Source organism: Pelophylax lessonae (assembly GCF_965119305.1).
Source record: "Pelophylax lessonae genome assembly, chromosome: 2".
Classification (NCBI taxonomy): domain Eukaryota; kingdom Metazoa; phylum Chordata; class Amphibia; order Anura; family Ranidae; genus Pelophylax; species Pelophylax lessonae.
In genome coordinates, this window is record NC_138769.1 from 127,431,505 (window position 1) to 127,446,676 (window position 15,172).

Sequence of the window (15,172 nt, forward strand, 5' to 3'; positions counted from 1 at the left end):
GGGCAGGCTGGTTGTTCTGAAGTCGATCCTTCATTTGATCCTTCATTTGATCTTCAGTACAACCAGCTTGTCAGATTTTTTACATGCATTCACTTCCGGCGGATATAGCCACCAGCAGTGATAATTGTGTTCTGCTGGCAGGAAAGGCTCCCCACCGGAGGTAATACCCCATCAGCACTGACTGTTGATAGGGAAATCTGTGCTTTCACTGAAAGAAAAATGCATAATCTGTGTTGCTTTAGACAGGGGCTCATATTTACATAGTTTTGGTAAATTTTAAGTTGATTGTACAGATATTGTATTGTGTTTGGTGACCCTTATGATGGTCTGCTGCATTCACATCACCATCACCAGCTAAAACCTCCCCAGGTTGAAAACAGATACAGGAGAGGATGTTATACAGGAAAATGTGAGTAGGAAGAGGACTTTTTGTTAGTTTTTTAGTTGTCTTTCAAGTATTCAGTAGGTGGTTCGTGACCTACATATTTCTGAACGGAAATTTTCTACCTGTTCACTGAATTCCACACACCACTTCCTTTTAATTTGTGTCTGAGCCGTCACTGTATAAAGAATACAGGTGAGCTGTAGATGAAATCCTCCCTTATTGAGAACATCAGTACTTGGATACGTTCCTCTGCATTCCTCCACAGCAGGTGTATACCGTAGTCGGTTTGCTTTGAGCTGTATAACCGGCCAGCCTGTCTTGTGTGTCCACTCATTCTTTGTATTCACAATTTTATAAACTTGCTGTACCATTTATAAAATGTAGAAGTTGTTAGGGTCCATCTGTTGGCTGTATATAAATCAGCTGTGCATTAAGCCAACCTACTGAACATCTGCGGGGATAAAAGATCTTGGATGGTTTTAGGCAGGTTGGTATTGAAAGTGGGCAGTAGTAAAGCACAATTCTTCTGCTGCATTAGTAAGAAGGAAACGGAGTGAAATTGAGCCAGCAAATATGGCTGTGCGTGCAAGTACAACTGGAATGTGTGTGTAAGATACAAAAGCTGAAAGTGGTAGGAAACCCTCATTTTGCTTTATTATAAAGCTTACCTGTAGGTAAAATAATGTCTCCTAAATGTGCACTGTTTATGAGATATTCCTAAACAGTGCAAGGAAGGGAGCTTGACTCCCGAAACGCGTTAGTGGTCACAATTTCCAGGACATGTTCCAACATATGTGTGACGACAATTTGTAACACGATTTCTATTCTTCATGTTTGTGAGTATGCATTCAGCATTTTATTAAATCATTTTAAAAAGTACCACGGGTAATGCACTAGGTGTTTGCACCTCCTTTTGCTTTCTTTCATGCACCCGTTTTGGAGTCCCCTGCCTGAGGAGAGCAGCACGCCAGTCTTCCTCTGTCGAGTGAGCGCTTGGCTGAAATTTTTTTGGAGTGGTGCAAAAAATCATTTTAGGCATGAAGATTACATAAAACTCCCAAACATTATATCTTTTCTGAAAGCAGACACCTTAGAGAATAAAATAGTTGTAGTGCCAATTTTTTCTCACACGATATTACCACAATAACTAAAATTGTTCTGATTTTCCCTTTTGTGATATTTTGGTCTGGCAGCTATAAGCTATTTTTATATGCATTTTAATTTGCTCTTTGCTCTGACTACTGTCAGAATTTTGGCACAGCGAGGTCATGTCATGTGTTTAGAAATTCCCAGCCGGGGTCATACTTCAGTCAGAATTGTAGGCAAATTGTGCAATGTTGTATGTGACGAAGTGTGTGAAATTGCAAAATAAAATATATGCAGTACATTTCGACAACGTATCCAGATTTTATGTTTCATTCCTTTAACTCTTCTGCTGCCAGAACCATATTTTCCATTTTCAATACACATTTTTGACTAAACATTTTTTTTTACACAAAAAGCATTTAAAAACTAAAACATAATATATATTTTTTGAAAGTATACATCCTGTAGAATAAAATGTTACAATACTTAGGCTACAATTTTCAGTGTAAAAACAAAAAAACATGAATTTACTTTAGTACATGCAAACACAGAATACCCAATTTTTTAATAAGCTATAAAAATTAAGGTAGTGTCAAGTAAATGGATACCAAATATTACAAGCTTTAAAATTGTGTGTGCCTGTGAGACCACCTAAAACTACAGTTGCCATCAGTTTTTTTTTTTTTTTTTTACCTTTTTTTAGGGTCTATTAGGCCCCTAATGCCACGTCTGCAGTCTTTTGAAGCAGGCTGTTTTACAGCTCTGATTCTGGAATTCAGGAGGGGGGGGGGGGGGGGGCAACTGTTTATAGTCAGGCTTAAAAAAGGTAAGCAAAGCTTATATACATCCCAGAGCTGTAATATCTGTGACAGTGAAAGTGTTAAAGTTGATCCTGTGAATCTGCCAAAAATACACTCGGCTCCTCCATCCTCTTTTGTGGGTTGACCACACACAGCACTTTTGTAGAATAAGGCCGGCCATAGATGGTTCAAATCTTGGCCGATTCAGCAGTAACTGGCTGAGATTTGAACCGTGTGTGGGCAGACTTGATCAACTTGGGTACAACCAGCCTGCTATACTGTCCGGGGGCAGACAATGGCTTGGCAGGAGGGATTCCCCTGTTGCAGGAAGGAAATTCAGCCCATCTTTGGCCTGCGTAGTTTGCTCCAGTTAAACTACTCAGTCCCACCTACTCTTTCATCTTAAGAACATAAAGGCTACTCTTTCTAAAGGCGCAAGATGAGGACTCATTACTCTCCTTATAGTGAAACAGAAGGTGAGCACTGGACACGACAGCCTTTTTTTTTTTTTTCCCAACATCATTGGTGCTTTTTTTTTATCCTCTATTGAGGGACATAGGAATTCAGAAACCAACCATCCATCGATGCACTGACGGTGGACCTGGAGTCCTTTGTGTTCCAGGTGGAGGTGGCTTTCGGGCGATGGGCTAGCAAAAAGCGCATTCTCTCCCCCCCCCCCCCCCGTTTCACCGGTGGTGGACCCTCCAGTTTCCAGATTGAACAAGGCATCCATGTTCCTGTTGAAGAGTGCCTGGCCTTTAAGAATCTGACTGACAGGAAGGCGCAGGCTGTGGCCCGCAATATGTACACTCTGGCTGGTTCGGCAATGAGACCGATATTTACTATTGCTTTGATGTCGCAAACTCTGACTGAGTGGGCTAAGCTTTTACTCCGTGACCTGGAGGGAGAATAGCTCCCCCCTGCCTTTGCTGAGGCCGCGGACATGCTGGTCCAGGGGCTGCAGTTTATCTGTGATGCCTCTTTAGATGCGGCTCTCTGTTTCGGAAGTGGTCCTTCGGCGTGTCTTTTGGCTCAAATGCTGGTCTGCGGACCAGACTTCTAAAAAGTTCTTGAGTGATCTCCCCTTTCAATTGGAAATGCCTGTTTTGGAGCTACCCTGGATGACCTCTTTTAAATGTCTCATGGGGGAAAGAGTACCTTTCTTCCACAGGCTACTAAGGGCAAGGACCCTCGTTGTAGACGTGGGCCCTCCTCGGCTCATAAGAGTTTTTTTTCTTCCCTCAGGGCCGACTGACAAGGACTCAAAGCCTTTCAGGGCCTCCTCCTGGAGGATCCAAATGAACCTGGTCTGGCAAGCCAAGAGCTGGCTTCTCCAGACCCACGGACAAGCATGAAGGTGCACCCTCCCCCCGTATCTGGGGTGGGGGGACGTCTACGATGGTTTCCGGACCCGCGACTTCCCTGGTACAAGTCAAGTGGGTCTACGAAGTCATTCGGTCCGGCTACAAGATCCAGTTTCGCTCTTGTCTCCTGGCAAGGTTCTTTTCTTCCAACTTGTGCCTGTCTCCAGGCCACTTACACAGGGTCTGTTTGGGGCGGTACAAGACCTGTACCGCTTTCGACTTCGGAATTTTTTTCAGGGTTTTTACTCAATTTTGTTTACAGTTCCCAGGAAGGAAGGCAAGGTGCATCCAATCTTGGACCTCAAGGCAGTGAACTGCTTTGTGCGGGTGCAGAAGTTTAGAATGGAGTCCATTCGCATGGTGGTGGCACCCCTTCATCAGGGTGATTTTCTTGCCTCTATCAACATCAAGGGTGCTTACCTTCAAATTCCAATAAGTGCCGGTCACCAGCGCTTCCTCCGCTTTGCTGTCGGAGAGGAGCATATATCAGTTTGTGGCGTTACCCTTTGGTCTCGCCTCTGCTCCTCGGTTCTTCACAAAAGTGTTAACCCCGGTGCTAGCATTGTTACGCCAACCGGGGATCGCGGTACTGGGCTATTTGGGGTGCCTCCTTCTGCGAGCGGCGTCTCCTTCTGTTCTGGTGGAAAATCTGGAGATCACTCTGAAGGAGTTTGGCTGGATTCTGAATTTTCATTTGTCTGGTTTGGTTCCGTCCACAAAGCTGGACTATCTGGGTCTGACTCTGGACTTGGCCTTAGCCTGACTGCTCCTTCCTGTGGGCAAACTCCAGAAATTGCAGGCTGCAATTCATCTCCTGCTCTCCAGCAGATGGTCATTCCTCCGAATTTGCATGCGGGTGCTTGGCCTGATGGTATCTACGGATGGTTCCGTTTGCACAGCTCTCTACGAGGCCCCTGCAAAGAGAGATTCTGGCCAAATGGGAAAGACTCCGCAGTCTGTGGACTATCAGACCTGGCTGAGCCAGGGAACAAAAGAGTACCTGATATGGTGGCTTCCTTCTCCGGCGCTTCGGCTGGGCAAATCCTTCCTCCACTTGTATTGGACAGTGGTTACCATGGATGGCAGCCTGTCTGGCTGGGGAGGCGTCCTCAGCAAAATTTCTGCTCAGGGGATCTGGACACTGGAAGAGTGGTGGCCCAGTGGGGTCAGTATCGTCTGATTTACCCCTTCCCTCTCAAGCTTCTGCCAAGACTTCTACACAGGATCGAGGCCGAAGGAATTACGGTTATCTTGGTGGACCCGGGACTGGCCTCGTCAGGCTTGGTATGTGTTCTGGTGCGGCTGGTCACTGACGTTCCTTAGAAGCTTCCCCTCAGGGAGGATCTGCTGTCCCAAGGACCAATCTTCTATCCTGCTTTACAGTCACTGGCTTTGACGGCTTGGCTGTTGAACGCCAGGTGCTGACAGATAGAGGTTTGTCTGTGAGTCTGTGATTCCAACGCTGTTAAAAGCTAGAAAAGCTTCTTCTAGGAAGATCTACCATTGTACATGGAAGTCGTACATTGCGTGGTGTGAGTCTCTTGGGGTTCATCCTCGTGCTCTCTCTCGGTGGCTCGGATCTTGACCTTCAACGGTGAGTTGAGCAGAAACTGGCCTGGAGTACTATCAAGGGTCAGGTGTCAGCCTTAGCGGTCTTCCTTTAACGGCCCATGGCTACATACTCCCTGGTGCATACTTTTTTCTTCAGGGAGTTAGGCACTTGGCCCCTCCTGTCTGGTCTCCATTGCTACCTTGGGACCTCAGTTTGGTGCTCTCTGTCCTCCAGTAGCCTCCTTTTGAGAATCTTCAGGAGATTTCCCTGCTTAGGCTGTCCCTGAGGGAGGCCTTCTTGGTGGCTATCACTTCTAAGTGCAGGTTGTCGGAATCGGCGGTGTTATCCTGTCCACTTCACTTGGTGGTTCACTGAGATAAGGTGGTTCTTTGTCCCTGTCTGTCATTCCTTCCAAAGGTTGTCTCTTATTTTCGTTTGAATGAAGACATTGTGTTGCCTTCTCTTTGTCCTAGGCCAAAACTTCCGAAGGAAATTTCATTGCATGCCTTGGATGTGGTCCGGGCAATTCGGGTGTACCTGGCAGCTTTGAGGAAGTCAGACTCACTATTTGTGCTCACGGATGGATCTCGGAAACGGTTATCCGCTTCCTCTGCGACCATTTCCAGATGGATCAGATGGATGGTGATTGCTTATTCCATCAGGGGTCAGGTTTCTCCTTTCCCTGTCAGTTCCCACTCTACTCGGGTGCTCAGTGCCTCCTGGGCCTTCCATCATCAGGCGTCAGTGACGCAGGATTGTAAGGCAGCTACCTGGTGGTCAGTGCACACTTTCACAAAGTTCTATAAAGTGGATGTGTTGGCATCTGCGGATGCTTTCTTTGGCTGCAAGGTTTTGCAGGCTGCTGTTCAGAGGACCTGGTCCTCCTTTTGAGGGTGTATTGTTTTTTTTTTTTTTTTCAGGTGAGCTCCAGTTTTGGTTGGGCTCCCGTTTACCTGATTGGCTATAGATAGCCTTGGGAATTTCTTTTTCACTGTTCTCACCCCTCATGTTTAACACTGCTTTGGGACATCCCAATGGTTACGAAGATCAGGAGCTGTGTCCGTCAATGAGCGAAAGAGAAAATGGGATTTTTGACTTACCGTAAAATCCATTTCTCTGATCATTGACGGACACTGCACCCACCCCTCTGTGGAGTTGTAATTCTTTTGACACTGCTTGTAACTAAACTGAGTACCTATGGCAGAGAGAGGGAGTATACCCTCTGGGACTGCCCATAGGTGTAGCCAGGCTTTTTTCTACCTAGTGTCCTACTCCTGTAGGGGGCAGTATAATCCAATGGTTAAGATCAGGAGCTGTTTCAGGCAATGGACATCAGAGAAATTAATTTTACGGTAAGTCAAAAATCCCATTTTTTGCTAGCCTTCATTACTTTGTGGAACCAGCTTTCCTTCTTTTTTTTTTTTTTTTTTTTTTTTTTTAAACCCTCGTGGACTTTAAAAAGATGTCTTGCTACATTGCTGCTAGAGCTGCTCTGTGTACAGCAGCTTTCTGGATTGGCGTTTCCTCAGTTTCGGAGGCTGTACCCAGAACCTACTAACCTGGATGTGTAGCACTTGCCTGGGTTGTCATCTAAAGGCACAGGGATTGCATTGTGGCACTTTTCAGACTACATTGTACTATGTGTGTGAGTTGGTTGCAGAGCTCTTTCTAAGTGCAGAGTCGTGGCACAGTCACAGGAGAAGCCTAGTTCAAATTTTCCACAACTGCTGGTTTTACCAAACTGAGTGTTACTAAACCCTTGACCCTGCACTCCCTATATCTGGTCTCCCACAGTACACAGAACACTCAAATGTAATAGTTTTAGTGAATATTATCTGCAAAATACCTTTTTTCATCAGCAGCTAGAGCAGTCTTGTGACTTCTGTCAGTGTCTGGGTAAAGCTTGTAGTAGGATTTTTCATTCTCCTGTCCAATGAGGCTGCAGGACCCCTGACCCTCTGTCTGTATAGTGCTGATTGGCACTGTGCTGATCACAATACACAACAAACTAAGCATGTGTAGCTTGTCCTCTAGACTCTGTTCTATCAGGAGATGAATTTGGGACAGTGGAAGAAGGGGAAGAGCAGAGAAGACAGGATCAAACCGCCTTTTTACACAATGCAAATGATTAACGCTTTAGGTTCCACAGTGAGTATAACCATCATGTGTTACTGCATATACAGAGTGATTTTACTGTTCTGGGTTTAGTGTCACTTTAAGGTAGAGGGACTGAATGCGGACATCATCTGCTTAGTGGAGTGATATGCACTGCCTGCTCGTTATTGCCATTCACCGTTAAGGAAGTACCATCCCACTGCCGCTATTGAAGCACCACGTGGATGTCCAGTCTTCTGTCTGCGTCTACTGCCTGCCTTCTAGTGTACTCCAGAATCCCCCGTCCCCCACTGTCCTTTTGTTCATAGGGAACGTCTACTCTGGACTTCTAGCTGTTTGTATTCAGCTACTGGAATTCGAAAGAAGATTTTTCCCCTGGGGGTGGGACTTTAAAGGCACTGAATATATATAACTTGAAACACTGTATACAATTAAATAAATTTATTGAAAGACATAAATACAAAACGTTGTATATTAAAAACAAATAGCAAGCTGTATACAAATCATGGTGTCATGGGGTAAAAAACAGATACCGCTGTGTTGAAGGTAAATGCCCGACGCGTTTCAGAGATACAACTCAGAATTCCTTCTTCAGGGGCTACCTTTGTATAGCGGTCTGTAAGTGATCAATCAAATATTTATCAATTAGTGGTAAGTATATCACAGATTTTTATATACAAACAGTGTCATAACATGTGCATTAATTATTGTAAACATTATACTGCATATATACTTCAAGCAAAATTTATATTTAACATGATGTAAAGGAACACTTACAGTATCTGCCGAATGACACTTTAGATTGTGAGCTTGCCCATAACAATAAAAACAAGAAACTGGATTGCTCTCATCCCTGCATTGGGGTGCCTTAATCAGGAAAATGGAAGAATTGGATGAAGACGTATCATGTAGGCACGTTCCTGCTCATGTGTGCCCGTCAGCAGAGAGCCAAAAGTGCCAGCCCTGAAGGATAGGCTGGTACAAAGTGAGTTCAAAATTCTAAAAAATCAAGATCCCTGCAAATTAAAAGGGACATACATCTGTGGTAGTTGCAACTACTGCAGATATATGTTAACTACAAAAAATCCTATACTACCTAATGGTCAAACCTTTGTCTCTAAACATTTTGCCAACTGCCGCACCCACGGAGTGGTATACCTACTCCTCTGTGGGTGCGGTTGCTTTTATGTTGGAAAAACTAAATTACCATTCTTCAAACGAGCAAATAGACATGTCAAGAGCATGAAAACTTGCAACCCAGACCTACCACTGGGTCGACACACCTCTCTAGTGCATGGAGGCAAATTTCCAAATATCAAATTTTTAATCATTGATAGAATCCACCCCAGTCCCCGTGGAGGGGACTGGAACAAAACTCTTTTGCAGATGGAATTACGGTGGATTTATACTTTAAAGGCCACAGTCCCCCCAGGCCTGAATGAAATGATTTCCTTCAAGCCATTCTTAGAGGGGTTTACATCAGGGGGTATGGAACAATAACTCCATCATATTATCTTCCATCTAAGTCTATTCCCTTCTTATTTCCTCCCTTATTTCCTCATTTATGTGATACAGGTCAACCTATGTTAAACATTTTTGGCTAATTCTGATTGTTAAATAGTCTTGTTACTGACTTGTAAAATAAAATATATTGACTAATAGCCTTTATGATTGTACTTATGGCCATTGTACTGTTTTTTGGTTATATATTACTTTAATTGTTTATGGAGGGGTTAACTTCTCTCTACACACTCTGTTACTGGTCTGCTCTCCTCCCCATAAATTGGTTACCATGCCTTATTTAATCTGTTTTTCTAATTGAATAGTTTTCTATCAAACCAATTATCAAGTTGAATATTCCTTCCCTTTTTATTTTTACCACTCTTTCAGGCGATGTTGATTAAGACGCTTGTTCGGGCATTGTTCACCTTCTGGTCATCTTTGTGTGCCTTTGGTGACAGCCCGGCACGGTAGGCGGACGCTCTGTTGAGCGCCCGCCTTTTGGGCGATTGCCATTGGCTCTCTTCGAGACTCACCGTCCTCGCCCATTCACTTCCTGTTTGCGTGTCACGCCGACGGAAGTGACCGTGCCGGTGGAGCGCATCGGCCGTGCGGACTTCCGCCATGATCTTGCTCACGCATGCGCGGTCGGGAATTCGCCCGGCGGCTGCGCACCAGGGAACCCACAGGTGGACTGCTAAAGAGGCAGACGAGAGGTAAGTATACCCAGCTATTGTCAATTAGGCAATCACCTCAACCAATTTAAACAGCTCCCCTTCTAGGCAGTGATTTGGTTTGTTCACTTGCTTGAAGGTGGATGCTGCAATACATGGTCTCATACGAACTTACATTACTGCCAAGGTAACCAAACCTTTTTTCTTCTTGCCTCTTTTTTTTACACTGTGACTCTGTGGGATTTTGTTTGTCTGCTACTAATGCTGCAGCTATTTGATTTACTTTTTTAATTTTTACACAATGCCTGACTTCTTATTTAGTGGCATTGTTGTCTACTTGAATCGAGTTGATTTTTTTCTATTAAGATTTTATTTTTTAAAAAACCTTTCTATTAATATTTTTTCCATAAACTTCCTGATCTCCCATTGAACAAACGGTAGTTACCCACTCCTCTCTCGATATATCTACGATTCATTAACACCTAATCCTTTATATACATTTTTATTTATGCAGCACTTTATGCAGACACAAACCCCACAGAATAGTGCAGTGTTTAATCACTTGCTCTATTACCATTAGAGCAAGTGAAACCAAACCCTTTTTTTCTTTGCTCCTTGGTAAAAAACTGTTCCTCTCTGTCTTGCCTAGCAGATCTCCCAGTGTTTTGTGGGTTCCAGCTGTCCCCACTCAGCTCTCTGCTGACGGGCACACATGAGCAGGAACGTGCCTACATGATACGTCTTCATCCAATTCTTCCATTTTCCTGATTAAGGCACCCCAATGCAGGGATGAGAGCAATCCAGTTTCTTGTTTTTATTGTTATGGGCAAGCTCACAATCTAAAGTGTCATTCGGCAGATACTGTAAGTGTTCCTTTACATCATGTTAAATATAAATTTTGCTTGAAGTATATATGCAGTATAATGTTTACAATAATTAATGCACATGTTATGACACTGTTTGTATATAAAAATCTGTGATATACTTACCACTAATTGATAAATATTTGATTGATCACTTACAGACCGCTATACAAAGGTAGCCCCTGAAGAAGGAATTCTGAGTTGTATCTCTGAAACGCGTCGGGCATTTACCTTCAACACAGCGGTATCTGTTTTTTACCCCATGACACCATGATTTGTATACAGCTTGCTATTTGTTTTTAATATACAACGTTTTGTATTTATGTCTTTCAATAAATTTATTTAATTGTATACAGTGTTTCAAGTTATATATATTCAGTGCCTTTAAAGTCCCACCCCCAGGGGAAAAATCTTCTTTCGCCTTTCTGATTACGGGATGTGGCACACTCTGGGGTGATTTCACACGGGCATATTATATGTATTCAGCTACTGGGGCCCTTTGCCTGCAGTGTCTGTAAGCATGCTCCAGAGCCATCCCCTGCAGAGTCTATCTATAACCCCACAGAGCTCCTAAATCAAACCAGGCTTGGGGCCACTGTTACATCTTTGATTCACTGTCTTTCTCTAAAGAGGTGCCATATGGGCCTGCCATTGACTCAGTTTGGTGCGGTTTGGATTACTCCTGCATCTGGATTAGCCTGCTATTTGGGCATTTTGTCTTTCAGAGTTCTTACAGCTGCAAAAACCTTTCTGCTTCACCTACTATTTGAGTCATTCCTCAATGCAGACTGCAAACGCCATGAAGGGTCCAGGGCCCCACCTGAGTTTGTCAGAACTTTTCACCTTTTTGAGCGGGAATTTGTAAATTGGTGGTGTGTTACCACAGTGGATGCACCAATTATCCATCTTAACAGAAAGGGTTGAGGTTGTGCTCACCTTTACTACATTTGCCCCTATACAGATGTGCAGAGCACTTTGGCTGGTAGTTGGGACACTGATGCTTTAGATTCAAGGAACATCTGACCTATTTGGTCTCTGAGGGATGTTCTGTTTTCTGCCCTGTTCTTGACACCTTGATTAACCCATTAGCTATACCTGTAGCTATGCCACGGGTGGCCAGAGTGTGCTCTTCAGTGTAGAAGGTTGGTGGAGGGGCTGGAGAAATAACACTCTTCATCTTCTTCAGTAACCGGTACCTACAGGAGTCTAAATCTTGCCACAGACCAATTTTTTTTTTTTTCAGCCAGTAGGCTGAGGGGAAAAGAAAACTAATAGATTTCTTCATCCACACAAGCGAGGTTGGTGGAGGAAAAGCCACCAATTCTCCCCAACTGCCACCCCACCAAGATAATGTATTGTGACAGCAGGCTCTCCTTGGAGAAATAAATTGGCTGCTACAATTTTCATTGTCACACAATATTTGCGCAGCCATTTATCAAATGCAGGAAAAAAAAAAAAACACATGAATTTTAGTGCACACAAACGCATCATAATACCCATTTTTTGTAAAATGTAAAAGATGTTGCATCACCTAAGTGGACAGCAAACCTGTAAAGCCACAAGTGGGGTAAAATTAAAGTTTTGAGTTGGAATATACAACATTTTTAAATACACGAGTCGTGTATACCAAAGGCATTGCAGTGTGAAATATTTTCTCCGGTCAGTTTAGTGGGGACCCAGTACACATGCAATGTATAAACAAATTCAAGCTGTGTTCACATGTATTGTGGATGCAAATGAATGTTATTCCTGATCTTGATCATTGTTCTGCGCTTGTTCTAATTCCGGATTTCATGTATAGGAGGCTTCTAGGGAAAGTAAGTTGCTGCTTTCACCATGACATGAGGCCAGAATGCACATTGCTGATATGGATGCCTGTCGAGGTGTGCTGCCGGAAATGGTACACATACCGTATTTTCCGGTGTAGAAGACAACTGGGCGTATAAGACGACCCCCCTAATTTTCAAGTTAGAACATAGGTTTTGGGCTATAGTCGCCGTATAAGACTACCCCCATTCCGAAGCAAGGCAACACCATTGAAAAACATCAGATTTCTAATAGATCTCCCAGGTGCCCCAAGTACTGTAATACATGTAATCTCTCATAATATCTCCAAGGTACCCTAAGTATTACCAGTAGATGTAATCTCAAGTTGCTGGCTGTGCGGGAATCCTGAACCGGTAAACCGTATGTACCATAGCTTCGGCTACATACAGTATACCGCGCTGAGCCAATCACAGTGAGCGATGTATTCTATTATAGAATGCAAAGCCTGCTCGGAGTCGGAGAGGCGGGCTGATGTTACTCCACCAATCCGAGCAGGCTTTGCATTCAATAATAGAATACATCGCTCTCCCTGATTGGCTCAGCGCGGTACACTGTATGTAGCCGAAGCTACGGTACATACGGTATACTGGTACAGGATTCCCACACAGCCAGCGTCTTGAGAGATTACATCTACCGGTAATACTTATACTTAGGTTACCTTGGAGATATTATACTCTGCGTATAAGACGACCCCCCATTTTTGGGGGATTTTTTTGAGGTTCAAAAGTAGTCTTATACGCCAGAAAATACAGTAGTTTTTTTTTTTTTTGGTGCCTTAGGCATCCTATTGCAAGAGACATTAAGGCTGCATTCACACTTGAGCGTAGCGTTTTTTACCGCGATTTTACAGCGATTTTTACCGCGATTTTACCGCGATTTTTTCAGGCGTTTTTCATTGACATCTATCAAAAACGCTGGTAATCAGCCCAAAAAGAAGCTCATGTACTTTTTTCAGCTACAGGCGTTTTGCAAAACGCTCAGATGTGAACAGGGGCCATTTAAATGAATGGGGTTTTACTTGTTGGGCGTTTTGGAAGCGTTTCTTTTGAGCGTTTTTGGAGCTGAAAACGCCCAGGTGTGAATGGAGCCTTACTGTCCTGTGCTAACAGACTATCTCTTATGGTGAGCTGGGCAAGTAAGTAATGAGGAGCTTGACTCTTTAGTACAAGTTTTTTATATATAAATAATTTCAGCTGCCTATAATTGTTTTTACATATAGTATTTACTGAAGGTAACTGTTGCTTTTGCATTTTTTATCACATGTTAAATTTTGAATTGTCTAGATTTGTGACTGGCTTACTTCAGTTACTGGATTCTTCCTGCAGCATGAACTGCATAATTAAACCAGTAACGTGAGCCTAGACCTACATGTACTGCACGTTCGCTTTCTTTGGACATTTTGACAAATGTCACTGTTTCTTGTTGGTATGATCTATGCACATTTCTGACTTTGTCCTTCTTTTCTAGGTGGCTGCTGTGGCTCCGATACTCAACAGTATGTTTACGGAGGATGGGCCTGGGCTTGGTGGTGTATCTCCGATACTCAGAAGTGCGTACCCTAGATTTATTCGCTGTGCCTAGTTTGTTGCATGCTACTGTATTTTGCAATTTTAATTTATTTTAAAGGTGCAGACTTTCATGCAACTGAATTGATATCCAGAAATCTGAATTAAGTCCTATTACAATTTATTTGCACACTCCTAATTTTGTAATCTCTTATCAGTAAATTTTGCACTTTTAAAAGAATTATGCCAAATATTACCCTGCATGTATTTAGTTGTCTCCTGATAGAAAGTATGTTGTTGTGTAAATTAAAGACCAGGCAACTTTTAGGCACACATGAAATTGGATTTAAAATATTATCTGATGCCTTTACAACAGATTTTGTCAAGTTTTCAGATGGGGCAGATATCATTGACTTAAAGCGGAGTTCCACCCTAATTTTACACTTCACATCATGCATACCTATATCCCTATCTAAACTCGATTTGGCTATTTTTTTTTTTTAATGTTTCCTGACATTATTTTTAATGAAGAATAACTTCACTTCCTCCCACTTCCTCCTTATGCGGCCACGGCCGCCGACGTAGTTTCCTGCTTTGCATTGACTCCTGGGAGATGAGTGTCATCAATCCCAGGAGTCAATGCGCCTGCACCGGTGTCCCTCGTCACTTCCGGTGCAGGCGCGTCATTCTCTGCCTATGGATGGAGAACGGCTTCTGGGCATGCGCAGGAAGCTGTGGGATGATGCGCCTGCCCTGGAAGTGACGAGGGTATAGCATTCTGGGACCCGCAAAATCCAGGAAGAGGGACACTGCGGCTTCAGCTGCCCACACCGCAGATGGCCGCGCTGGACAAGAACTTCACAAGGTAAGTAATTCATGCTGCATTTAAACTAAACAGGGGACAGTTTTGTACTAGCCCTGACTATTCTAGGGGTTTTTTTTTTTTTTGCTTAAAAAAAAATTTGGCCGGAACTCCGCTTAAGTTGTTGAAGAGCCTTGCCAGTTGAACATTGTAGGAAAAGATGTTCAGCAGAAGCTCGGGTGCTAAAGTTTGCCTTGTCTTGACATAGTGATATTAGCATGGTACACTCTCCAGTCAACAGTGATATTTGATAAATTCTTAAAAATTGGCACATCTTAAAAGTTCGTTTTTTGAGGTGCTGCAATGCAATTGTAACTTGCCAAGGCAGGCGTCCATCCAGGAGAGGCAGAGTAATATGACTTTAGTCATGTGACCGGCCTTTCCTTCAACAACAATGTTTTTTTTTTTTGTTTTTTTTTACAATGCAGAGCAAACTTCATGGGACACTCTATGGAGTCAACAAGTGTGGTGATAAGTGAATAGTGGTTTCTGCTGTCCACTATAAATAGCCCCCCTAGGACATCATCCAGCTTCCTTTTTCTGGCATGCATAAAATACACGCTCCTTTGTGGAACTCACCAGGGACTGATGATGATTTTATTCAGGATTATTTGAAGAGTGCTTTAGAGAAAAAAAAAA

General features: G+C 43.3%; 1 protein-coding gene across 2 annotated transcripts in view; it reads left to right on the top strand.

The window, feature by feature from the left end:
* Positions 1–15,172, top strand: part of FLOT2 (flotillin 2) — a 102,567-nt gene that overhangs the window by 13,951 nt on the left and 73,444 nt on the right. For both annotated transcript variants that reach the window (XM_082244838.1, XM_082244837.1), the window contains exon 2: positions 13,634–13,715. In XM_082244838.1, coding sequence (XP_082100964.1) covers positions 13,634–13,715 — 82 coding nt within the window. The remainder of the gene's footprint in view (positions 1–13,633; positions 13,716–15,172) is intronic.